Below are 25,489 nucleotides of genomic sequence, written 5' to 3'. Positions count from 1 at the left end.
ATTTTTTGTTTAAATTTTAGGAATCTAGAGAAAAGTTGTGCCAATTTGTTTCTATGATTTCTCTATCCAATGATGATAATTAGTTGTCTTGAATTCTGAGCTTTTGGTGAATAAGGTTTTTGTTTGGATTCATGCTAAATGCTTTTGTTAAGTATCATTGTGAGGATGTGATTTCCACAATTTTGAACACTATATCTTTTACTTTGAATTATTTTGAATATCTAGAGAAGGTTTATATTGATACAAATTTTAGATTATGTCATGAATTCTGGAATTTGCTTGATTTTCTTTCCAGGCGAAATCTTAGGCAATACTTAGTTAGGGACATGATTTAAGCCATCTTTGGACTGTTTGAGCCTTAAAAGCCTACCTAATTAAATCTTTATCCCTAGTATATCTCTTTTGAGCCTAATTTTCCTTTTCTTTGTTGAACTACAGAATAATTGAGCTTAGCCTTAAAATTAATTTTTTTAATTTTGTAACCCTCACTCCTAAGCATGTATATTGTTTTAGGAAATTTAAATTAAGTTAAATGTTGAAAAAGGTGGAAAGGTGATGTTGATGGAAAAAAAAAGGCTCAAAATATTAAAAGTCACCCAATTACCTACAATACAAAGATAATAAGTTTGGGGGTGTAAAATTGTGAAATTATGAAAAAAAAAGTTCAAATCTAGAAGAAAAGGTGTACTTGGAGAAAAAGAATAGAGCTCTATAGATAAGTCTTAGAATAATTATGTGCTTAGGGTGATTTGAGCCACATTATTATCTTGTATCCTACCTTAACCCCAGCCATACATTAAAAGCTTACTAAAGTCCTATTGATCCCTGGCTTTGTATTAGTTTACATTATTGGAGAGAGAAATGAAAAGTAAACATATAGAGTTCTAGTACTAATTTGAAGTTTGTGTTGGCATAAACTCATCCGGATATTATGATATTCTTGATAAAAGACTTTACACACACACGAAAATCCATTTGAAAATGTGCTTGCATTAGAATTGATACATGAATTTAAATGATGCCTATATTTTTCCTTAGGTTAATGATTCATAGACATACTTTAGAGGAAATTATATGGAATCATTAAGCTGGTGCACTTTATTTCTACTACTACTAGTGGTAGTAATAGTAGTAGTAGTAGTAGTAACTATATTTATTTTAGTTCTCATTAACTGAATTTGAATTTTGTAAGTTAGTTTCTTTTCTATGTTTTACTCGAGGACTAGCAAAATATTAAGTTTGGGGGTGTGATAACTCTATGATATAGAGTTATTTGCACTTAATTTTGATAGTAATTTAGCTTAATTCTTGTAATAATGCATAGAAATTAGTAGGTTTATTTAATTATTTTAAATTAGTTATATAAGGTGAGTCAATCTAATCTTAGTTAATTTTATAGTTAATTTGGTGTTAATATGGTTAATATAGGTTGTTATTGATTTGTTTGTGCTTTTGTAGGTGTTTGATGAAAGAAGAATTTTAACGAAAGAAAGAGAGCAATTTTAAGGTGTAGACTTACACTGCATACGTTTTGGTAGTTCGACCATAACTCTCTCTAAAGAGCTCCAAATAAAGCGATTCTTAGACCATGGAAAGATAAGAGAAAAATCTACAACTTTCATGTTTATAAGTTCACCCATTTCAGCTTGGAAGGTGGTCAAAAATCTTGTCAAAGTTAATGTATTGCAACAGTCTTAGAGCAATTACGATTTCTGGTAATTAATTGGGCAAAGCTGTGACCTACATAGTCTGATAAGGAAATCCTGATTGGAATTGACTTCTTTTTTCACCCAACTTGGCCTAACTTTAAAGCCTATAAAAACAACATTTTGAAAGACTTTTTTAAAAAAAGAGGAAACGCCAAATTGAGAGTCAAGCCACAAAGTCATTGAAGCTAAGAAGAATTTGAAGAATTCAAGGAAATTTGGAGATCAAGAATACAATTCTTGAGTTTTTCTATCTTTTTTATTCTCTTATTCTCTTGATTTTGTTTTTAATATTTATATTTTATTCAATGATGATGTGTGACTTAATGGGGAACTAAACTTTTTATCTAAGATTATGATTGAGCTTAATATGTAGTCTGATTTATTTATCTTCTCTTTTACTTATCTTTGATGGATTTAAGTTGTCCATTTTATTATGTTCTTAATGCTTCTAGTTGTCTAATCACCAGTTAGATTGAATTGGAAACTTACGTTAAACCTTGAAGAAAAAGATTTAGGTAGACCTTGAATAGAATAACGTATGATTGAATGCACTTAATTGATTACGTGGTTTGATTTGCCTATAGGGTAGACATACACCTATAAGCCATACGTAGGGAAAAATAAAGCACGAACTTAATGAATCTTTCTTCAATATAATTTTATAGACATATAGTAAATTAATTAGGATAGGCATTTTTATGAGAAACTTGTAAATAATTTATAACTCTAGTTTAGCAACTTAATCCATTAAATTGAGTTAAGAGAAAGAGACAATAATCAGATAAAGTATGGAGAGACATCATAATCATAGGTTTGGTAGTTAAATGAGTTTTATTTACTATTTAATTTTAGTTTCAGTTTATTAGTTTTAATTTTTCTTTTTTATTTTAATTGTTTGGATAAAATTATGGTGTTATAATTTTAGTAGTTAACAGTAGGAATTAAACAATTCTTTGTGGGAACGATACTCTACTTTATTATTATATTACTTGTTAACGATATGTACACTTGTTTGAGAAATCAACAATAGGAGCATAGTCACTTCAGGGTCTTGACAGGACAAGTGGGCACGTAATGCATCAAGGTTGCAGGCCTCAAAGTCTAATACTCAGTTAGCTTCACTTTGTCCCATTTGTGGAAAAGTTAATGGAAGGTGTGTCGTCGAGCAAGAAGACTTTGTCATGAATGGGGACTGCTTGGGCACATGAAGAAGGACTGCACTATGGCACCACGGTCTCAAGAGGGCTAACACCCCACGTCCCAAGCTGCATTACCGTCACCACCTATTGCATCTCAACCTATTTGATCAATCACCAAAGCTAGAAGTAAATGTGCTGGCAACTTTTCTCGAGGTAGAGCATATGAGTTCGTACACTAGGGAGTAATTGGCAAGGGACAAGCTAGAGTTTTTGCTTTGACACCTTAGGACGCTTAGATGTCTAATGTAGTGGTTTCAGGTATCCTTCTTATATGTGATTATGAAGCACGTATTCTATTTAATCCTGGATCTACGCATTCCTTTATGTCTCCATGTTTTGCTATAAATTGGAGGTTGACCGTACTTTGATGGAATTTGGTTTTGTAGTAACTTCTCTGCTTAAGGATAAATTTGTTACCCAATTTGACTATAAGTCTTGTGTAGTTCAAATAAAGGATAAGGACACACAAGCAACTTTGATTTTGCTCGATATGTTGAACTTTGATGTGATTTTGGGTATAGATTGGCTATCGCCAAATTTCGCCAGTGTGGATTGATATCACAAGCTAGTTAGATTTGTTACCCAAGCAAGTCATCTTTTAGCATTCAGGGTGATTGCAGTATTGTTCCAATCAATGTGGTTTTTGCCATGACGGCGAGGAAATTGTTGCAACATGGATGCCAAGGATTTTTTACGGTTATTAGAGATACTCAAGTAGAGTCCAAAAGCATGGCCGATGTGTTTTCGAAAGAACTACCTAGCTTACCTCTAAATAGAAAGGTTGAGTTTGTATAGATTTGGTGAAGGATACCTGACCGTTATCCATTCCACCATATAAGATGGCACTGGTAGAACTTAAGGAACTCAAGGATCAATTGGAAGATTTGTTGGATAAGGGTTTTATACGCCCTAGTGTGTCATCATGTGATGCACCAGTATTGTTTGTGAGAAAGAAAGATGGATCACTTAGTTTATGTATCGATTACCAACAACTCAATAAGGTAACGATAAAGAATAAGTATGCACTTCCTAGTATTAATGATTTATTTGAGCAATTGTAAGGAGCACTGTGTTTCTCCAAGATTTATTTTCGTTCTGGTTACCACTAACTCAAGATTAGGCAAGAAAAGGTGCCAAGACTGCATTTTGTACTAGGTATGGACATTATGAGTTTTTGGTTATGTCTTTTGGACTTACAAACGCCCTGGCAACTTTTATAAACATGATGAATCAGGGTGTTCAAACCATATTTGGACAGTTTTGTGGTGGTATTCATTAATGACATTTTAGAATACTCAAGGAGTAAGGAAGAACATGAACAACATCTTAGATTGTGCTCCGAGTGTTGAAAGATCACCAACTGAGCAAATTTTACATTACATTTTTTGTCAAAACGGGCAAATCGTTTTCAAAATTAGAATTCTTAAAAAGGTTTTAAATTGAGGGTAAGCATAGATTAAGGGGGAGGATGCACAATTCCGTACAACTTTCAAACCTTTAAAATTCAAAAAAGTCTATTTTCAAAAGTTTGAATAATATTTTGCTCATGTTTTGTCATATCATAAAGAAGGACATTGTTAGCTTTATAGCTTTCAAATTGATCCCATGTTTTGGAATGACAAATAAAAATAATCAAAATTTCATTTAAGTATTAGAATATCAAATCTAGGCATCCCCTAACACTTTTAAATGAATTTGAGAACAAAAACAATGAAAAAGGACTTTGAAAAGTGCATTCTAGTCCAAATCTATTGATACATATTCTTCATGTATCGATACATTTGGACAAGTATCGATAGAAATTGAAATCTGTCGATAAATGTTCTTGAGAAAAGTCAGAATTTGCAAAGCTAAACTCAATGTATCGATATATTCTCAAATATATCAATAGAAATGCAATAAAATGCTTACTGCCTTAAAAGTATCGATACATTTCTCAAATGTATCAGTACATTTTCAACAGAATGCTTACTGTCTCAAAAGTATCGATACATTTCTCAAATATATCGATACATTTTTAATAGAATACTTACTGCCTCAAAAGTATCAATACATTAGCAAATGTACTGATACATTTCCAACAAAATGTTCAAGCCTTAGCAGCCAAGTTCAAAACTATCGATACATGCCAGAATGTATCGATACATTATAATGGGAATTAAAAAATAAAAGAGGCAATATATCGATACATGCACACGTGTATCGATACAATGTGACCATTGAAACCTAAAATGAAAAGAAAAACGATTATTTTCACATTTAATGCACTCCTAACTATCCTTAAAGCTTCAACAACTATAATTACAAGCTCCCATAACATTTATGAAGGTTGGAAGACTTGAAACACAACTCTAAGAGAAGAATTCATCTCAATACTCTTTATACCTCTCTTCTTGTGTTTAAGTCTTCTATTGTACTATTTATAAAGACTTTATTACTTATCTTTCTTCTCACCAAATATTGTACTTAACTTACTATTTAGCCTTTAAAAGGCATCCTAACTGGATTTTTATTTCTTATTGTATTCACTTAAGTGATTATACCTTAGCCAATTGAAAAGGTAAAAATTAAGTAGTTATACCTTAACCAAGATAAAAGGAAAAGTGGTTATGCTTTAACCATAAAAAGGTATTGTATTGAAAGGTTGTGCTTGATCCACAAAAGGCATTGTATTGAGCTCTATAAAAATTGTTGTGTTGATCCTTTTTCCTTCCTTACTTCTTCAATCTCATTAGTATTTCCAACTTCACTTACTTTACAAGAATTAAATTGTCTTGGTCATTTTCAAATTGGAAATTTAGCTTAAGAGAACCTTATTTGCTCTATTTTGTAAAGGAATTTTCAAAATTTAAAAAAAAAATTCTAATTCACCCCCCTTTTAAAATTATTCACATTGAACTTATTGCACTAACACATCACAAATGAGATGAGATATTTATAAAGATCTATCCTAATGATCGACTTGAGGCATCTTTGGTTTCTACTTCTAAAAAGATGATGATACCTTTCTAGAATACTTAAATTTATTGGATGCTCCATCACATCTATAACATAAGTAAAAGGAAGCCTCAAAGGGGCATCCACACTTGGCCACATTTGTGGCTTCTTCTATTGACATGTGGTTAATTTAAAATAGTTGATTAAAAAAGAATTTTGAGATGATTTTTGTAGGGTCGGTTGCATTAGGATTGTCAACAGAGGATTTTTTCTCTTTAGCTTCAGAAAAGGTTTTTCCCACATTAAGTGATGATGTTTTGGTTCACAAGAAATTGAAGCTAACAATGCTTCCATGTATTAAAAAATATATATATTTTATAAAATATGATATAAAAGTAAAATTTTTGTGTGGATATTTGTAGATTTCATCCAAGTTTGACGTGAAACAAATTTTTAATTTTTAATGAGACATGATAGGAATCACAAGGTGGATTAATTTTAAATAATTTTAAATGCATAAGATAAAAAAGTTTTAATTAAAATCGAAGATCATTTAGAAAATTTTATCATTAAAGCTAAAAAAAATTTAATAAGTATAATTAACTTTCATTTTATTTTGACTTTCAAAAAATATTCATTTTATTTTAATAATTTTATTGTATCAATTATGTAGCTTATCAATAATTACTTTTAAAATATTATATTTTCTCAATATGAATTTGATTTCACTATTAGAATCATGTAATTACCAAAATATGATTATATCAACATTAGCATATATTAAGATCTAAAAAATCAGATGTTTTCAAAAAAAATTATTTAAATAAAAAATTTTGCTTAATAATAGAAGAGAAAATATTTAATTTTTTTTAAAAATAATTATCTTTAAATTATCATTGCAACTATTATTTATAGTATTTTTAAATTTCAAATTATTTCTCTTTAATTATTATTATTTTTATTTATAATATTATATAATTTTAAATTATTTTTAATAAAAAATTCAATACCCGCGCAAAGCGGTGCACCACTCTAGTGTATATAAAAACAAGGCTAACCCAAAAATATACCTCAAATGAACTAAATTGATGGGTTTGAGTCCCCGTAAGCCTGCTCCGCAAGTTGGGCTAAACTTTTAAGTGGGCTTAAGTGGATCTTGTTGAGCTTGCTCTGGCTCAATTCTTCACCCTTCTTGTTTGCCAAAACAATGTGGTTGTAACCTCCCTATTTAAACCCTCATACCCCCTCGTCTCTTCATTTATTTATCATTTAAACCCACAGACCTGAAAGCCAAAACCCAAAACCCCTCTTCATTTAAACCCTTGAAGCGCATAAAACGATATTTTCTTTTATGTAACATTCATTTATTTTCACGTGGTTCATTTTATATTTAACATATACGCTACAATACATCTTTGCCTAAGATTATCTAAGATAATATTAAAGTATAAAATTTTCACATAAAATAACCTAAGGATCTTAAGTTTAAGGATCATTTATATGATTGATATTTACAAATAATTTTATAAACACCTAAACGATGTACCAAATGAAAATTCTTATGATTGGTCATATTCAATAAACTTGTTTTTATAACAAGCATCCATATGTGGGTTTCAATAATCTCAATAATTCAATCTATAAAATTGAGTGCTTATTTCACAAACAAAAAACATAATATATGCTAGTGCCTATGCTTATATCAATGTCTTATCTTGATAAAGTATCGGTTAAGAATTATTTAGGGATGATAATTTGATACAGTGAGGATTTCCATAATTATAACAAGTTACAGTTCTTATGTAAAGCATATTTACATTTTTATTTTTCAAAGTACATGAAAGGCTAATTGAATATAGTCTATTTATTTATTCTGAAAAAAAAAAAGGAAAAATTGTTCCATACAATTAAGTTAGGAAAGTCTAAACCCACCATCTACAGCCAAGTTATGGCCGGTAATAAACTGAGACTCCTCACAAGCAAGAAACAGCACAGCATCAGCCACATGTTTGACCTTCAAAACCCCATTATTTTTCAAGCAATAGGACCTCGCAAAGCTCGTTTCTACCTCCTCCACCCCCATCCGCAAAGCCTCACAGAGCAAAGGTGTTGCCACAGGACCTGGTGAAACACAGTTAACGCGTATCCCATGCGCACCCAACTGAGTACTGGCGCACCTCATCAACGCTAACACCGCGTTCTTCGACATAACATAATCTGTATGCCTGTCACTCCCAATTCTAGCAGCAACACTTGCTGTACAAATGATGCTTCCTTTTGTATTCCCCTCCACCATGGCCCGCCCTGCATGCTTGATACTAGCTGCCACCCCACCTACGTTGATAGCAAACAGCTTTTCGTGGGATGACAAGTCCAAGTCGAGGATTGTTTGCTGGGATTTGCTCATAACGCCTGCATTGCTAAACATGATGTCTAGCCTGCCATACAGTTGGATTGTGGATTGGACGAGGGATTCAACATCTTGCTCCTTTGTTACATCGCAGTGAACGAAGGTACAGGCGCAACGATTCTGGCCAATTGATGCAGCAAGTTTTTCACCCTTCTCATCTTGGATGTCCGCGATCACAATGGCACGTGCACCATGGTCAGCAAAGAGGTGCGCGGTGGCCTCACCAATACCGCTTGCACCACCAGTGATTATGGCTACCTTGCCTTCGAGCTTCTTGTTGCATGGTTCGCGGTCTGCCATTTTAGGGTTCAAATTCTTCCTGCAGATTTGCCTTAATTACAACTTATAAGTTTATGTTATAAACCATGAGAACGATCAGCATATAAAGTATCCAATGCTGCCCTGTAGGTGGCAAATTTATTTAAATCTCTCTGAATGTGTGTGTGTGTCCGTGTTTCTCTTTTAGTTTGTCCAATAGCAGCAAAGGGCATGCTGCGGTTTTTGACTTGTATATAATTGGAAGTTTCATTGTAACAAGTTATGGTGTAAGGGATTAGGGAATTCTTTAGGCCTCAAGTTTCTGTCTTCTTCTGCAACTAGCTAAACATACATATCAGCCGAATGTATCAATAGTGCTTCTTTATTTTCATCGATTTGACTCGTCTTTGTTTATAGCTATATCTTTTCCAGCTACAAAGTTTACTTGGTCCTATGACAACCAAGTCTTCGCCTAGACAAGAAAGAAGCCAACAATTACAGATAGCCCCAGACGATGTTGTCATGGCCCAGGCAGCTCATGAAGATGCATTGTCAATTTCATAACAAGAAAGAAAGAAGACAGTGACTGGCATTATAGCATGAGTTATTAGTGATGGTTAGGCAATCAATCCTGTCCTTGAAATCATATAACGTCTCTTTTTATCAGTGAAATGAAAAGCAAATATGCTACTATAGCTAAAGCTCATCATAAAGTTCCACTTGTACCTTTGTCTCGAGCAATATTGTTTTCAGAACTCCGATTTCAACCAAACTGGGATTCATAACCTCGTGGAATTACGTTATACTATAAAAGAAATACAGCAAAACCATTCAAGTTGAAAGGGTGCAAGACAACATGCACATCCATCAATTGCTAGACAATAATATACAGGCCCCACAGAGTGGGAGAAAATCACAAAACTCTGGAGAAAAAAGGCATAGGCAGCAGATCTTATGTGCAATAGCCAAGTTACTCAATTTCTAATGTCCATTTAACAATAATCTGAATGAGACTCGTAGAAATCACTCGGGCAAGGTGACATGACCTCTTGTTCCAGCAACTGAAGTACCTGGCTCATTGTTGGCCGTTCATCTGGATTTGCATCAGTACATTTTGCCGCTATTTCCAGAATTGCTTCTACAGTTTCCATGTCAGCATCAGTACATTTTTTATCCACTACATCTTCCAATCTATTCTCTCTCAGTAGAGTGTTCATCTGTACATGTTTGAGCAAAACAGAAAATTATATCTAGATATTCTGAAACAGATGGAAATAATTAGTTTTCCACCAAACAAAAAACTCAATGACCTTTATCTTAAGTAACTGTCATAAAAGGAGAAAAAGACTTCGGGGGGCCTACCCAGCCAACAACATTCAAGCCCCTCTTTACAAAAGTTGGATCAGTTGGCCTTTTTCCAGTTACAAGCTCCAGCAAGAGAACTCCAAAGCTATAGACATCCGACTTTTCAGTGGCTCTCCCACTTTGTAGATATTCTGCTCCGTAGTAGTAAGTAATTACAAGTCAAAAATAATTTCTATTTGCTAGAAATGACAATGATGATAATATAATGATCAATAGTTTGAAGTAATAATGCTTTATCATCCTATCAGAATACATGTTGGCATGTAGTTTGGAGTTACAAATGTCAAGCAGCAATTACCCATGTCGGGAGGATTAACCTACACACAAATTGGTGAAACTTGTGAGGATTACATGTGAGTGTCTTGTGAAATTACTCATGTCGAGAGGCAACAGTTATGTGCAACAGGCAGTTTAACTGGCAGGACAGGTAGTTACTCTCACACTAATGTCTAAAATATTTTATTAAAGGAAACACTTAAAATATCCTGATCATCTATGCTATTGTGCATTTATCTGTTAATCACCCAAATCTCTTTTTCCACTTCATAGAGAATCAGGTTGCTGGGACAAAAATAATCATTGAAGGAGTTCTGAGTCAGATAATGCCATCATGCAGAAACCTGAAACAAGTATGATAGTAATGTTTCCCAATCCTTAGTGTAGCTGCCCTACCTAACTCTCTAAAACTAACAAAACAAATGTGTAATAAGAGCTCAATATAGAGTTATAGATCCTGTAGTGAAACTTTTCCGCAAGAAAGCATGTAAAGGAAGTCTGAAACAAACAAAAACAATTGCAACTGAAACATTCTAGATGACAGTTCATAATAAAGCAAGATATACCTGGAGCCAAATAGCCAAAAGTGCCAGCAACAACAGTAGTAACATGGGCATCCTCATCAACCAAAAGTTTGGCAAGACCAAAGTCAGATACATGGGGCTCCAAGTTTTCATCGAGAAGAATATTGCTGGATTTTATGTCTCGATGAACTATCTTTGGACAACAATCATGGTGCAAGTATGCTAATCCTCGAGCAGAACCAAGGGCTATTTTTAAACGAGCACTCCAGTTCAATGGCCTGTCTTGTTCTTTGTGTTCTGAAAATGTAAATAACATACAAGACAACACAATTAACAGTAAGCATTTCAGTATCATTTAAAGAATGCATATTACATATCTAGGTGCATTCAAGAAGTTTTGATTTGCCATACTTTGATGTGATGGGATGGAGTGTCATGAATGAATGATTGGCAGGTAGAATATGATGCAAACAAATTCACAAAGTAGAAATGGTTAACCCTGACTCCCCCCCCCCCCCCCCCCCTCTCCTTCTCTGTGGGCCACAATTCTGCATTAATAAACTGGAAATATGGTCAGATTATATAAAAGTCCCCAAGTAATGCAAATTCAGAAGAAATACAAAATGGTCTAATAACAGTTGAAAATGGTGCTTCCTACTACGGTAAAAATTGAAACATCTAGTATTAAATCATGTCAAACTATGAAAATGCCACCTCAAATTTTTCATGCCCATGTAATTCTCCATGATATAGCTTGTAGTAAGAATAGAAATATTAAACACCAGCATACCATGCAGAAAGTCATCCAAGCTGCCCATAGCAAGATAATCATATATAAGAAGCTTCGATGCTGGAAGCCTGCAGTAACCACGCAGGTTTACTAAATTAATGTGTTTGATGCTGCCCAAGATCTCTAGCTCTCTCTCAAAGACTTGATCAGATCCTTCACGACTCCGATCTATTCTTTTAACAGCAAATGTTCCACAATCATTCATGACCATTCGGTATACAGTTCCAAATCCCCCAGACCCCACAACATCCTCTTCATCAAGGGATTCCAGCTTTTCAATAATCTCGCATGATGGATATGGCAGATCCCCATGAAAAGTGATAAGTTTTGTACCTGCAAAAAATAAAATAGTTAGCAGCAAGTATTTGACACAGAAAAGGGTTGGTTGGGCAGGTAGGGGCAGGGCAACAGGATTTTATATAACTGCCAACTTTGGATAAATAAACCAGCTTACTTATATCTTGCTGCACTTGCTTTTTAACTTCTGTGTATCTCTTAGCAGCCCTTTCCTTCTTTGATAGTAGACATATCCAGAGGAACGCAAGGAGCATAACAAGCACAAGGGCCATTGTGGACATTGCACCAATTAGCACTCCTTTTATGTAATGAGATGATCGCTTTGTTGGGACTGCAGAAATCAATAGGGATAACACCTTATCATTACATGCATAAACCTTTTGAGAAATATCACAATGAAAGCCACAGAAAATAACGAAACTTGCCTGCTACTTCATCACTTTCAGCATGCGGTAGGACTGCTGGGAATCCCAGTGACGTCCGACAAGGCTTGTGAACTTGTTGGCCACATAGGTCCAAATTGCCAATAAACCTGAGAACATAAGTGAGGCATCAACAAGCTGTATTGATGACTTAGCAGATTAGTTACTGCTTACATTAACATTAATGTGAAAATATTTTGAAATCCAAATGATTTCCAGCAGCTTTTCGCTCCCTTGTGTAGCCAACAAGGTTAGATGTTTGGTAGAACCTAGATTCAAGACATCCTATTGACTTATTGGACCATTTCAAAATTTATCTAATACAAAGAAGCCCAAATGGCTTTTATGCTGCAAGAGAGCAAAAATTCTTAGCATCGTATCAAAACTTTAGCAAAAGGCTAAAGGTTTTGCTGAAGTAAAACTGTGAAGAGATGCCATAAGCACACAACAGATAACATGCATGCAAGTACAGTCAATGCCGTTTGCAATTGGAATGCAACACGATTTTTTCTGATTAATTTTGAGCCATGAACTATATATCAATATCCTTTGAACAAATCTGATGCCTTATAGTTAGAAGAAAGTAGGTAAAACCCTTTTGGTACATATTTTCACAGAAATATAAAAATTGAGCATTGCAGCTTATCACTAATATGTTGATCCACATATTATAGCAAGCATAGACATAAAAGCTGGTCATGTTGAAGAGAAGAGTACTCACGACTTGTTCCCAAAAGTGCTCAGGACTCCAATATCTGGGATTTCACCAGAGAAAAAGTTGGTTGACAAATTGCTGCCACAAATAGCAACCATCAGGCAGTTAAGAAACTTCATTTTCTTTGTTTTTAATTGCATTATTAACTAAAACAACTCAAATTAATATTTGCAAACAACAATTCTTCTTGAACTTACAGGTAGTGCAATCTTGTAAGACGGCCTATAGATGAAGGTATAGCACCCTTTAGCGAATTGCTTGATAAATCCCTAAAATATGAATTTCCAGCAGGCAATCACAAGGATTAGCACATAAAAATCAAACTAATTGCTAAACAAATTTACTTATCCGAAAAAATAAATAAATAAATTGCTAAAGAGTTCACATCTATGCCTTCTGACTAAAGAAGCAGTAGCATATTGAGGGATCTTACAGAATAGTGAGAAAGGAAAGGTTTCCAATATTTGATGGTATGCCTCCTTGTAGATAATTAGCTCTCAAGTAACTGCGCAAACAATCAATTGCAAGATGTAATTTAATTGCATCTAATTTAATGCCTCAGATAGAGGGAACAATGTGAAAATGAGAGAAGAAATAAGACAACTTCCAAAGCAGGAAATAGCCACACACAAAGTAAACTTGTTTTTGCTTACAGGGCTCTCAACTCAGTACAATTGGTAATTTCGTTAGGAATTAGTCCATGTAAACTGTTCTGATGTAATGCCCTGTATTACCCCCAAAAAATAAGGAAAAGAAAAGAAGAAGATATAGAATCAGAATCAGCCCACTATTTCTAACATTATTCTTGTCTGTGTAGAAATTGAAAACTCACAGTCTTTGCAATCCGTCTAGCTTGCCAATGCTGGGAGATATTGTTCCTCCTAATTGCATGTATGGTAGGTTTCTGTGGAACCAACCCATAGCAAAAATATCAGTATAAAACTGAAAAGAGCTAAGAGAAAATAGACAAAGTACAGCAAGTAAAAGACTAAAGCAAAAAAAAAAAAAAAGGATGTGGCTTACATTGAACGGACTCTTTGATCATTAGGATAACAAGAAATGCCAGTCCAACTGCAGGGTGACTCATCACTAGCTAGCCAGTTTCCAAGGAAGTTTTTACTGTCATTCAATGTGCTTTTGATCTCTAACAATGTTAGACCTTGAAACATCAAAACCAAATCAGGTCAAATAGACTAAAAGTTCAACTCCACTCCATTTTTAAGCGATTGAAATTAAAAATAAAAATAAAAATTAGAAAACAAAAGAATAACTTTCCAAAACTCAAGCTTGATTCAGCTGAGCTAAGTTAATTCAGTTGAGCTAAGTTAATTCAGTTTATATTAAAAGAAATTTTAAAAAAAAAAACATCAAGCTTAAAATGTAGCACTTTCCCATCACCAGCAGCCAGCAGAAAGCGAAAAAAAAACTTCAATAAAAAAAATCAAAACAGTGATGGGTTTTTTAGTTATTACCATCTTGAGTGAGAGCAAAAGAGCCGGAGCTCAAAAGGGTAGCTGCAAAAATCGCAGAGAATAGCCAAAGCATCGCCCTCATTTTCCTACTCTCCTTCTAGCTCAAGCTTCTGGGAAGTGTTACAATAGAGGAAAAAGAGAAGAAGCTATGAAATTTTGCCAATAAAAGAGGGTAGAGGTGAGTGTGGGAAGTGAGTGGTGAAGATAGTCAAGAACTACTATGATTAAACTAATAATAATTTGAAGCACGAGAGAGAGATAAAGAGGAAGAGAGAGATGTGTTTCCTCCAATATTTTATATGAATACAAATTAAAGACAAGCCTTTTTGAAAATTTCATGGAAAGTTGTGCAGGCAGAAGTAGCCGTTGTCCCAATAAAATTTCAAACAGGTTCATATAAACAACAAATCTCACGAGTACTGGGGATGGTTGAGACTCGCTACAGAGTAAAGCAAGTGGCCAGTTGCGGAGGGGTTTTTACTTGTTTTTAGCGGCAAAAAGGCTGAAACTTGTGCTTGTGTCAAAGGTTGGGTGGAGAGTAAAGTTGTTGACGTATAAAGTGGCGCTTTCGAAGGTAACTTTGGCTTGAAAAAAGCCTGAGACTGCATTTGAACCTGTCGGACTCGCTGACAGAGTTCCAAGAATGCACGGAGCTGTGTTACACTATTATTATTTCGTACCTTTGTAGCAAACCCACCTTGCAGTACAATTAAATCTTGTTGATTTTATAGGATCCGATGTGAGAATTATGGAAACATCTGTTGGCAAAATACTGGTAAAAATTATAAGTACTATTTTAGCAAATAAAACAAACGAGTATCCGAATATTTAGTTTATTAATTAGTACATAATTTTTTTTTTAAAAAATAGAGTATGAATATCTTTTTTTTTAATTATAAAAAAAAAGTAAGATAAGTAAAAAATAATCAACAATGAGTTAATTTAATTGGTATGTTCATTTGTCTCTACTTAAATGATATTAAGTTTATGTCTTAGAGAGCATCCTATAAAATTAAAATTATACATAGAAGATTCATGTGATCCCTACTTAAAAGATGACACGCACAAATCAAAAAATGATTTAAATTTTATTAACTTTCCAAAAAAAAATGATAATGGGTGGAATCATATCCATACTCCTTGTTGACACTATAGTACAATTTCAAATACATGACCATCATAAGCTAACCACATTAAACAATTTATTTACCCCTAATTTTTTGCTAACAAACAAAAAAAATTAAGAGATTAGTTTGGTTAGATAGAGAAAGAAGGTTAAATTTGTACTTGTAAGATCATCCGATATTATTTTAAAGTATAATATTTGAAAAAAAAACTCTTCAATAATGTAAGAAAATTCAATTAAATTATAATTCTTTTATTATATTCAATCAATTTTTTATATTTTTATTTTGAATCAAATAGGTTCTTATGATTAACAATTGATTAATTATTCTCAATTAAAATATTATTTGTCATTTTATATTCACATGACGTTGACGTAAAAGATTAAAAATACTATTGACCATGTTATTATAAGACATTAATATGCAAAATTATCTTTTATACTAATATGTCAATATGCCATATCAACTTTATGTGACATGAGAAATATTATTTAAATAACAATAATTAATCAAATGTTAATTAAAAAACTTATTTAATTTGAAATAAAAAATTAATTAAATATAATAAAATAATAAAAATTTATTTAAAATTTTTTAAATAATTCAAAAACTTTTTGAAGTATTATACTTACTTTCAATGATATTTGTTAAGGACAATGCTCTTTTCATCTGTCACTCCTTTCTTTTCTCACTTTTAGGTTCTAAATCAATACCATCGATGGTTGACTTTTCTTCCCAAAAAAAATTAAAAAGACAAATTGTTTTTTATAATTTGTCATAGATTAAAAGCTTCATTATCATAGTATTTCACAACATTGAAAGAGGAGATGTAAAAATAATATATATATATATATATATTATTCAAGAACTCATTAATTAAGAATTTTAGGTTTAAGAAGTATTCGACGTGTATATATAAATCTTTTGATATGCTCCAAATGAACTTAACTTTGACATATTTCCTCAATATTAATATTATGTCTATACTTGAGTTAAGGGTTGAGTCAGAAGGGAAAAAAGATTAGTTAATTAATTATTTAAAAAAATACATATTTTTGACAAATATCTGTAAATACCTATTACTGTAAAAGAGGAAAGTAATAAATAGAAAAGTGAAACAATTACTAATACCTTGTTAGGTTCAACAAAAAAAAAAAAAATAGTACGTGTGTGTGGCAATTATTTTGATGGTGTGGTGGGTCAAGGCATTTGTAAAATATTTATGGTTTTGGTATACAGATGGGGCATCAGAGGAAGTCATTCAGCTTCAAATTAGGTGACATATCAATCACAGGCATTGGATTTAGACCAATGAGTCAAGTCTAGTACAGAACGTCGAGTTGGTTCATTTATGCTACTTGTTCATTTTAGCAAAAGTTACCCTATCCCATCCTATGTGGCCCCAAATTCTGAAATTTGGTTTACTAAACATTTGTAACTAAAAGTGTGATGAAAATGATTTGAATTTAGACCAAGCAAAAGAAAAAAGGCATAACTAATATTTTGACAAGCTTCACAACGTATACCTAACGACACCAATGCCAACTCAGAAATCATGGCAAGCTTTATGCACTTGGAAGTTTGTAATTCAAGCAAAAGGTTGTCCCCTACCTTAGCCTTTTAACATTCTCATTTCTCATCGATGATGAAGTATCACATTTTTATTTTCTTTTACAATCACAGCATTATTATATGAACCAAAGATCTCTATTCTAATTTTCTTTTTTTTTTTTATTAAATAACTCTATTCCAATCTTATTCCGTCATTTACCGCTTGAGTTAAGATTAAGTGGAGATAAAATTACCTAATCATGTATTTTGTTTTTTGTCGAAGTATTCAACAAGTCTTTGTACTATAGTGTTTTATATGCAATAGAGCCCCTAGTTCAATGTCCACATAATGGGTTTAAGTAATTATTACCTATTATGTATATTAAAGCTCTTCTTGATAATGTTATTCATCATGAGTATTAAATTTTGTTATTGAGTATCTGTTTCTTTTGGCTCTATACATAGAGCTTTGACAATTTATTTTGGAGAACAAGATTTCTAAAACTAATGTTACACATTTAGCTATCACTCAAATTCTCTTTTACTTAATCATTTTCCGCTTATTCTCAACTTGATTCTACCGCTCACCTATTCTCTACTTAATCTCAATTTTACTCTATTGCTTACTTATTCTTTTACACTTCTATTTATCATAGCACGATCAATATTTCAGGAACTGCTCTAATCTTTTAGTTTGTCAACTTCAGTACATCTTCTTACTTATTTACAGCACTTCATCTCTTCTCATCATAAAACCCCTCTTCAAATACAATTAACATAAATTTATTATTTGTGTGGTGTTGGGAAATTGCAAGAGTCAAGATTCATCAATTTAATTGTATTGACACATTGAGAGTGCATGAAATTTCTACTCAAAATACAAGGTTTGGATTTCCTGATTGTCATAAAAAAAATCCTTAATCCAATGATTTTGAGTATTTTTTATGTTTGCATCTAAAATGAACAGTAATTAAGCATAAAATTAAGAAAGGTGAAGGGTGAATTGTCCATCATGACAATAACAATGGAAGAAATAAAAAGAAATGGATTAGTTCAACCAAAAGAAAGAATCAATTAACAATAATTAAACATTCAAATTTGAATTCAACGAAAAAGAAAAAAAAAAAGAAAGAAAGTATTTGAATTTGAAACTTGATGAAAGTTCTTTTTAAGAATAAAAAATAAAAAAAAAAATGATAGCAGTAACTTAAATTTAAATGGAAATAGAAATAAAGAAAGTACAGTAATGATGATGCATATTAAATCACTTGATGATGACGAGATGAAGGGAATGAAGTTCCTAGATGGTACTGAATTGTAACCTCAACCCCATCAACTGGCTTTGGATGTGGGAGACAACTCATCTCTGCGTCTTGAATGAGCAGTTCCCACCTGAAATTACCATATAACCGGCACTAAATCATACGTATTTATCATAACTTACAAGCATAAAAGGCATCGAGATAACATTTACTATTAACTTAATTACCTGTATCTAACAAATATATGGTGAAGAAGTGATGCAAGTCGTGTTCGAGCAAGCATGTTTCCAGGAAAGATTCTGGATCCACCCTAAAAACCTGATATTTACCAGGCCTTGCAGGTTCCTAGTTAAGAAAGCAAAATCAGGGTCACTAATAGCTAAACATTTATCTTTGTTCAGCTTCAGCCATGTTATCAATGTGCTCCTACATTCCATATATCAGGATTGAAGCACATGGGTTCTCAAAGTTCTCCATCGAAGCCACCGAATTACTTTCCAAAATCTTTGGTATTTTCTAACCTGCATTTTTGTAGAAGAACACGACAGTAACTTCTTAACTTAAAAAATGTGAATGGGGAAGTTGTATTAAATAATGAACCTTGCTAATTGCATCCTAACTAGGTCTCATACCATTATGCTCTACTTCTTAAGTAAATAAACCGAAAATAACTGCTGAAATATTGACCATTTTCTTCCATAACCTGTACAGTCCAAAAAGTTTATCTTCAGGTTCCTAGCTAAATTGCAATATGAACATTGGCCAGGCCTCCTTATAGAAGAATTACAATGAAATGTGTCCAACTGAAAGCAGGCAGACCTTGTTAGAATATCTTCACTTGTGAAATCACCTTGCTTTTCCTTCCTTATAGCCATATTCTCCTCCCACAGTTAAATAGGAGAAGCTACAAAGTTGAGTCAGAAAGGAATTGATTTTCCTTGCATTATTTTAATTTCTTCAGGAAATTCCAGTGCACGATGGTTGGCGGTCGTATCTAGAGCTTTGGAGTACTTTTGGGAACTTGGCAAGGTTATAGCCCACACTGAAGCAAGTAAAGTAGATTCATATACAGCAAAAACAAGGCTGACAATGTTATCTAGCAGCTCTTGGGTCACTTAATTTATTACCTTCATCATCTTTAATTTCAATCAAGCCATCCATTAGAACATTGGTTATGTTTAACCCATTCTTCTTCTTCTTCTCTAGCTCAACCCAGAATATTGCCTCAAGTTTCTTCCTACACTGCTCAAAAGCTAGGTTGTTATACAAATTGCAACTTGTTATAATCAAGTAAATTTTGTTTGCTGAGTATCACCAATAAAACCAACACAATAGCATTTGCTTATTTGAAACATATAATGATTTATTTACTACTGTTGTACTCTTTTAATTTGAAAATTAAACTAAAATCGGAATCAATTGCATGGATTTAATGGGACTTGTAGAATTGGCATTGTGAACTAACCCGAGTGGCATGGTAAGATGCAGTTCCAGGAAGGTTTAATGGCTGAGCTCTAATTTCTTAACCAACCCATCAAGCAATTTATCAATGGTACCTAGAAGAGGGCCTGGTTCAATGCTAACAAATAATTCCCAATCTCTCCAAGTGGGATCTTTGAATGACGTTTGGCAGGTCCTTTATTGGACGTCTGATCGTTCTTTTAACATTTTCTTTTGTTTAGGACTATTTATGTATATTATTTAAATTAAAATTATTTTTTTTGTTTTTTTTCCTTTTAATGATTTCCAACGTTTAATAAAATATAGTTTAAATGATAGAGTAAGAATCAAAGGTTCTTTTTTTTTTGTTTATAAAGTCATAAAAAATATAATTCATGTTCATTTATATATATAAAAATTATTTTATGCAATTAATTATCATTTTTAATTACTCCGTCAACAATAAAAGAATTTACTAATTTGAACTTTAATACATTCTGCCAGAACGTGAATAGTAATATATATTAAATTCATAAAAATATGAATATTCTAAAAAAATAAATATAAATATGATCAATTAATTTCAATACATCTATCATAAAGTGAAATATTTCAATTATACAATTTATAAATAATGAGTTTCAATACTATCATATCTTTTTTCGAAATTTTATTTCCTCAGTCAAAACTATTATTAGTAACAAAAGTTGATTACATTAATTAAAATTAAGATGTGCTTACAAAAGAACAAAATTCTACTTCATACGGACAATCATTGAGCCATTTTTTGTTCAACAAATGCGCCCATCATTGGGGACTGGTAGCCCCCCACTACAAGTTTGGGCCACTCTAGGATGAAAGCTGTCTTTGGATTCGACTACAAATTTGTTGACTGGTGATAGACGGTGATCGGAAGAGATGGGCTCTGTACACTCCTGCCCATCGCCAGACCTAATCATAGTTTCTTTTTTTTGAAAGGTCTAATCATCATTAATTTAAAGTCCGAGAAGGTTTTGTTTTGTTAAAAAAAAATGAATATTTCGTAACTTGGTCAACATTACATGACACATTATTATTACCACCGGTAATATTGTTTAAAGCAAGAAAGATGAGTCTTGTTGAAAATCTTATTATGAAAAATTTTGTAGGATAAAAATGATGATAAGAAAAAAGTAACCATGCTAATTATGCATTACAAATAACCAAATCTAAACCCACACACCCATTAATTAATTGATCAACAAGATTTCTTTAATCACACAATCTCTAATCAAGTTTGATATGAGAGAAGCATTTCTCCCTATAAATTGATCTGTTGGCATATCTTTAACAAACTTTACTACCATATGAGCCACCATGTTGCTTTTCCTATGCACATGCTTCACAGTCTCCATCCCTTCCAGTAAAACAGTACAATCCTCTAGTAATAAACCCAAGATTGTTATACTATGTGATTTTTTTTCCCTCAATTCATACCATATAAATATTCTTTTCAAATAACACCTTCGAAATAATTTATTTTCTCATTAGAGTTACAGTTATTAATTTTGTCTAATAAAATTATCAAAATACCATCAATTTAAAATTAATTTATTTGTTAGCATTTAAAAATATATTTTTAATTTTCTTGGATAAAATTAAAAACTTAATCCCTTGACCTTGTTGAAACAGAAGTTATCTGTAGAGTATTAAGTTGGAAAAATAATATCCCAAGTTGCCAATTGAAAAAAACAAAAGAAATCATAAGATGCCAATAAAAAAGTTAAAATGATAAGGAATGTCAGTGAAGTTTATTGTTTTTATTTTTAGAAATAAGTTTGATAAATCTTTTATAATTTTTAATTATAAAAGCAGTAATTGATCCATAAAATATCTATATTTTTATTTTTTCAGTTATTGGAAATAACATTTTTTTGAAGAAAATAATTTTAAAAATGAATAAAAGAGTTAAACAAGAGGAAAAATGTTTTAATCCTCGGCGCATCAATTGTTTTCTCTTTATTTTCACTTTTATTCTAGATTTTTCCTTTCAACAACTTTTATTGATTTTATTATATTATAGTATAATATAGTTAAGGTTAATTAAAAAAAAAGTTTTCACATAAACTAGATAATAAAATTTCAAACATCAAAATATTAAGATAAAAAAATTGAAAGAGAAACATAACAAAATATTGTTTGGTAACAAAAGGTTTTGATTATATTTTATTATTTAATTTGTTTTATTTTTCTACTTTTTTCTTTCTTTTTTCATTTATGTTAGTTTATAAATGGATGATTACTTTCAATATATTTATTTTTTAATCTTGACTCATTTCATTATTAAAATTATCATTATATATAATGTCACGACCCGAAACTTCTATCGGGCCCATGACAACCACCGCGATGTCCCGATAGACACTTATTACCCGGAATACCGATCGGAACCCCGCAAGGCTTAACATCAGCTTCCGCATCTCCCCGATGAGCAATAGTTATTAAATCTCATATTTCAAGAAATCATAAGTCGTTTCCAAATCAAAATAATATAATATTATTTTTTAGCTCACAGGGGCATTTTCGTTATTTTTTTTCAAAAATACCGAAACTCGCCAAAAACATGACGTGTGGGCGAAAAACACATGTTTCATAATTAAAGTAAATTTAAATGTTTAAAATAATTATTTGAAACGAAATTATAATAGTTTGAATAAAATAATAATATTCAATAAAATATTCTATTTAAAAAAAACAATATTTATAGAAAAATTCGTAAATAATTTATGTAGTGTAAAAGCTAAATATATTCATACGTACTTTAAAACAGATAACTGAAGTATAAAATTTCTTTTACAGTGACACGTGGGCCCCCAACTAACCAATAAGGTGTAAGTCTTTGAACTTACAATTTTGTCGATGCAAGGCTAATTGAAGTCCTTGATGCAATCGACTATCTACCGGCTATCTCGAGCTTGAAATGTAGGGAATTGAGGGTGGTGAGATTATAAAATCCTAATGAGTAAACAGACACCATCTAAACTATCTAAATGCGAGTAAATGGAGATGAATTAAAATATTCTTTTCCAATATATGTTTCATAACATGAATATTCAGTTTACTCAATTAATCAACATGGCTTATATATCTCACAAAACTTGGCTCCTGCCAAAATCATTCCTGGGGATGCCTTGGCCTAGGCATATGACCGAGACCACCAAGGCGGTTAAATGTCTTTACATCCGAAATTCTAGCCATACCTTGGCGTTGGCTAAGTCTCACTCTCACGCGGTGGTCCACGTGAAGTGCACTCAAATCTTTACCTCTAGAGATACCCTTCACACGACTCTCTGTTCGAGGTAAGAATATAATAAAAATATCTGATTCTGTGCCCCCTCTCTTAGGTTGGTCCACAGAACCTCCACTGCAGGGATTATGGATTATTTTATCTACCACTTGATTTATAAAATCTTTTTCTGCATGACATGACAATTTATCTCAACCTAGCCTCTCAAGGCTGAATACACAGTACAAATATAATTTTGATACAAACACCGACTTTGCCATTCATGCTCACATATTGCTATAAGCCATATAATTTAAAACACAAGCATGCAGTCTCCAATTACTCTATTTTCAAAACCAGTATTCAATTTTTCAAAAACTTTATAAAATATTTTATAAAATCACAATTTCTCCTAAAACATAGCAATTTACCATTTAAACCCATTTTCTATAAAATCACACAATTGTATAAAACTACTCTAGCTAATTAAGACGATAATAAGTTCACTCACAGTTCTAGGAGATGTACTCCTAATCTCAGTCTTCAAGCACAATCTCTGTACTTTTACCAGTGTAATTTTGTCACGACCTGGTACTTCCCTCGAGCCCGTGACAACCGCCGCGGTGTCTCGATAGACACTCATTGCCCGAAATGTCAACCCGAAATCCCACAAGGCTTTACTATCAGTTTCTCATTTCCCTTGTGAGCAACCATTGTCAAATATCATGTTCTAAAAGATTTTAAATTGTTTCCAACTAAAAACAAATAAAATATTAATTTTCGTCTCACAGGGGTTTTTTGGTCATTTGTTTTCTCAAAAATTTTGAAACTGGCTAAAACGTAATATACAAGTACAAAACACATAATTCATATTCAAAATGAGTTTAAAAGTTTAAAATCTTCATTTAAAACGAAATTACGGTTATTTGAATATAATAAGAAAATAAAAGAAATATTAAGTAAAATATTCTATTTTCTTATAAAATAATATTTATAGAGTTATACGTGAATAATTTTTATAGCGTAAAAGCTAAATAAATTTATACATACTAAAATACAGTAAGCCAAAATATTTAATTTAATTTTCAATAACAAGAGGGCCCCTGAATAAACAAAAGTAAAGAGGACTGTGAACCTACGGTTTGAAAAATGCAGATCCAACGGTAGTCCTCGATGAGATCAGCTATCTACAGCCTATACTGAACCTGAAATGGGTGGAAAAGAAGGTGGTGAGATTATAAAATCCCAATGAGTAAACAGACATCATCATAAATATCTAGAGTTGAGTACATGGAGACAATAAAATAAATCATCGTAAACTGGGTCACAGCATTATAATACATTTCATTTAAAATATGTAAAGAGGCTTATGAATTTCATAAAAACTAGACTTGTGCCATAAATCCATTCTCAGGGACACCTTGGCCTAGGCATCCTACCGAGACCGCCAAGACTATTAAAATTCACATTTCACATAAATCATGTTTTTGTTTTGAAAACATAGCTGTTCCTTGGCGTTGGCTGAGTTTCCCCTCACATGGTGGTTTAGCGTGAAGTGAACTCTAAACTTTACCCTAGGAGATACCCTACGCGCCTCTCCGTTCGAGGTAAGAATATAATGGGGTTTACTGTGCCCCTCTAAAAGGCTGGTCCATAGAAACCCCCTACTGTAGTGATTAATTAATATATAATCCACCATACAATAAAACTCAATAACATGATATGGTAATTTTGTAATTCGCAGTCTTTCAAGGCAACCAAACAATTCGTATTTCAATACAATTGCCAACTAGCCAATCATGCCAGATTTATCATAAGCTAATCAATTTAAACAATCAAATTGCCACAATTAACAGTCTCCGTGTACTCTATTTTTCAAAATCATTATTAATTTCAAAACAATTTATAATTTAATTTCATTGAAACACATTTATTCATAAAACATGAAAATTTACCTTTTTAAATTCATTTTTCCATAGAATTCATGAAATCTCCTAAAAACTATCCTAGATAATTAAAATGACAGTAAGTTTACTCACAATGTCTAGAATGCAGACTTTCGACACACTCTGTCTACTGGTCCTCGGATGCAATTTCTTTACATTTATCGGAAGACTCACCACCTTGACACAGTACAAAATCGAGAAATTCACTACATTGGTACTAAATTGAAATTAAACTAATTTAGACTATTAATGCATAATATAGAATGCAAAAATGCACTGGTAACTATCAAAACTTAGTATTGGCCTAATTCGTCTTATCACCCGATTAAATTACTAACGCGTCCAATTTAATCCCAAATTAATTTTTTTTCAGTTTCTATACCTCAATTGCACCCAAATTGACTTAATGTCCCTCAGTGTGGTGCAAATTATCAGTCTCGATAGCAAATTACGAAAATACCCATAGTGGGTAAAAATTCGTATTTTTGCTCCGAAAATTCCCATTATTTTTCTAAGCTCATAAT

General features: G+C 32.3%; 2 protein-coding genes and 1 non-coding gene across 4 annotated transcripts; 1 reads left to right on the top strand and 2 right to left on the bottom strand.

Annotated features, from left to right (window-relative positions):
* Window positions 1-7,679: 7,679 nt before the first annotated feature.
* LOC18604590 ((+)-cis,trans-nepetalactol synthase NEPS1-like) lies at window positions 7,680-8,843 on the bottom strand. Its single transcript, XM_018118315.2, has one exon. The coding sequence runs from the start codon at window positions 8,553-8,555 to the stop codon at window positions 7,758-7,760; it is 798 nt and encodes a 265-aa protein (XP_017973804.2). The 5' UTR covers window positions 8,556-8,843; the 3' UTR covers window positions 7,680-7,757.
* A 431-nt stretch (window positions 8,844-9,274) lies between these two features.
* LOC18604589 (Leucine-rich repeat protein kinase family protein) lies at window positions 9,275-14,792 on the bottom strand. Of its 2 annotated transcripts, XM_018118313.2 has the most exons (13): window positions 14,375-14,792; window positions 13,926-14,061; window positions 13,735-13,806; window positions 13,556-13,627; window positions 13,336-13,407; window positions 13,100-13,171; window positions 12,909-12,980; window positions 12,191-12,297; window positions 11,923-12,096; window positions 11,469-11,801; window positions 10,721-10,975; window positions 9,876-10,009; window positions 9,275-9,730 (listed from the first exon to the last, which is right to left on the bottom strand). In XM_018118313.2, exons 1-13 carry the CDS (start codon window positions 14,454-14,456, stop codon window positions 9,506-9,508), a joined length of 1,806 nt encoding a protein of 601 aa, XP_017973802.2. In that variant the 5' UTR covers window positions 14,457-14,792; the 3' UTR covers window positions 9,275-9,505. The 2 variants fall into 2 exon arrangements, with proteins under 2 accessions (XP_017973802.2, XP_017973803.2); XM_018118314.2 differs by lacking the exon at window positions 13,556-13,627.
* Window positions 14,793-15,357: 565 nt separating this feature from the next.
* LOC148763694 (U6 spliceosomal RNA) lies at window positions 15,358-15,465 on the top strand. Its single transcript, XR_016025660.1, has one exon. It is a non-coding gene; the product is annotated as a U6 spliceosomal RNA (small nuclear RNA).
* Window positions 15,466-25,489: the final 10,024 nt, after the last annotated feature.

This window comes from Theobroma cacao, chromosome 3, assembly GCF_053813885.1.
Source record: "Theobroma cacao isolate CCN51 chromosome 3, ASM5381388v1, whole genome shotgun sequence".
NCBI lineage: Eukaryota > Viridiplantae > Streptophyta > Magnoliopsida > Malvales > Malvaceae > Theobroma > Theobroma cacao.
The sequence above is the reverse complement of the archived record's forward strand: the minus strand, read 5'-3'. Positions and strand labels throughout refer to the sequence as shown.

What these genes read in the sequence shown, in the direction of transcription:
- LOC18604589 (XM_018118313.2), bottom strand. Translation starts at nt 14,456, where the DNA reads ATGAGGGCGATGCTTTGGCTATTCTCTGCGATTTTTGCAGCTACCCTT. An exon ending in AGCACTTTTGGGAACAAGTC is followed by an intron (nt 12,298 to 12,908) that starts GTGAGTACTCTT and finishes TTATGTTCTCAG; the next exon opens with GTTTATTGGCAATTTGGACC. An exon ending in TGAAAGTGATGAAGTAGCAG is followed by an intron (nt 12,097 to 12,190) that starts GCAAGTTTCGTT and finishes TGATTTCTGCAG; the next exon opens with TCCCAACAAAGCGATCATCT.
- LOC18604590 (XM_018118315.2), bottom strand. Translation starts at nt 8,555, where the DNA reads ATGGCAGACCGCGAACCATGCAACAAGAAGCTCGAAGGCAAGGTAGCC.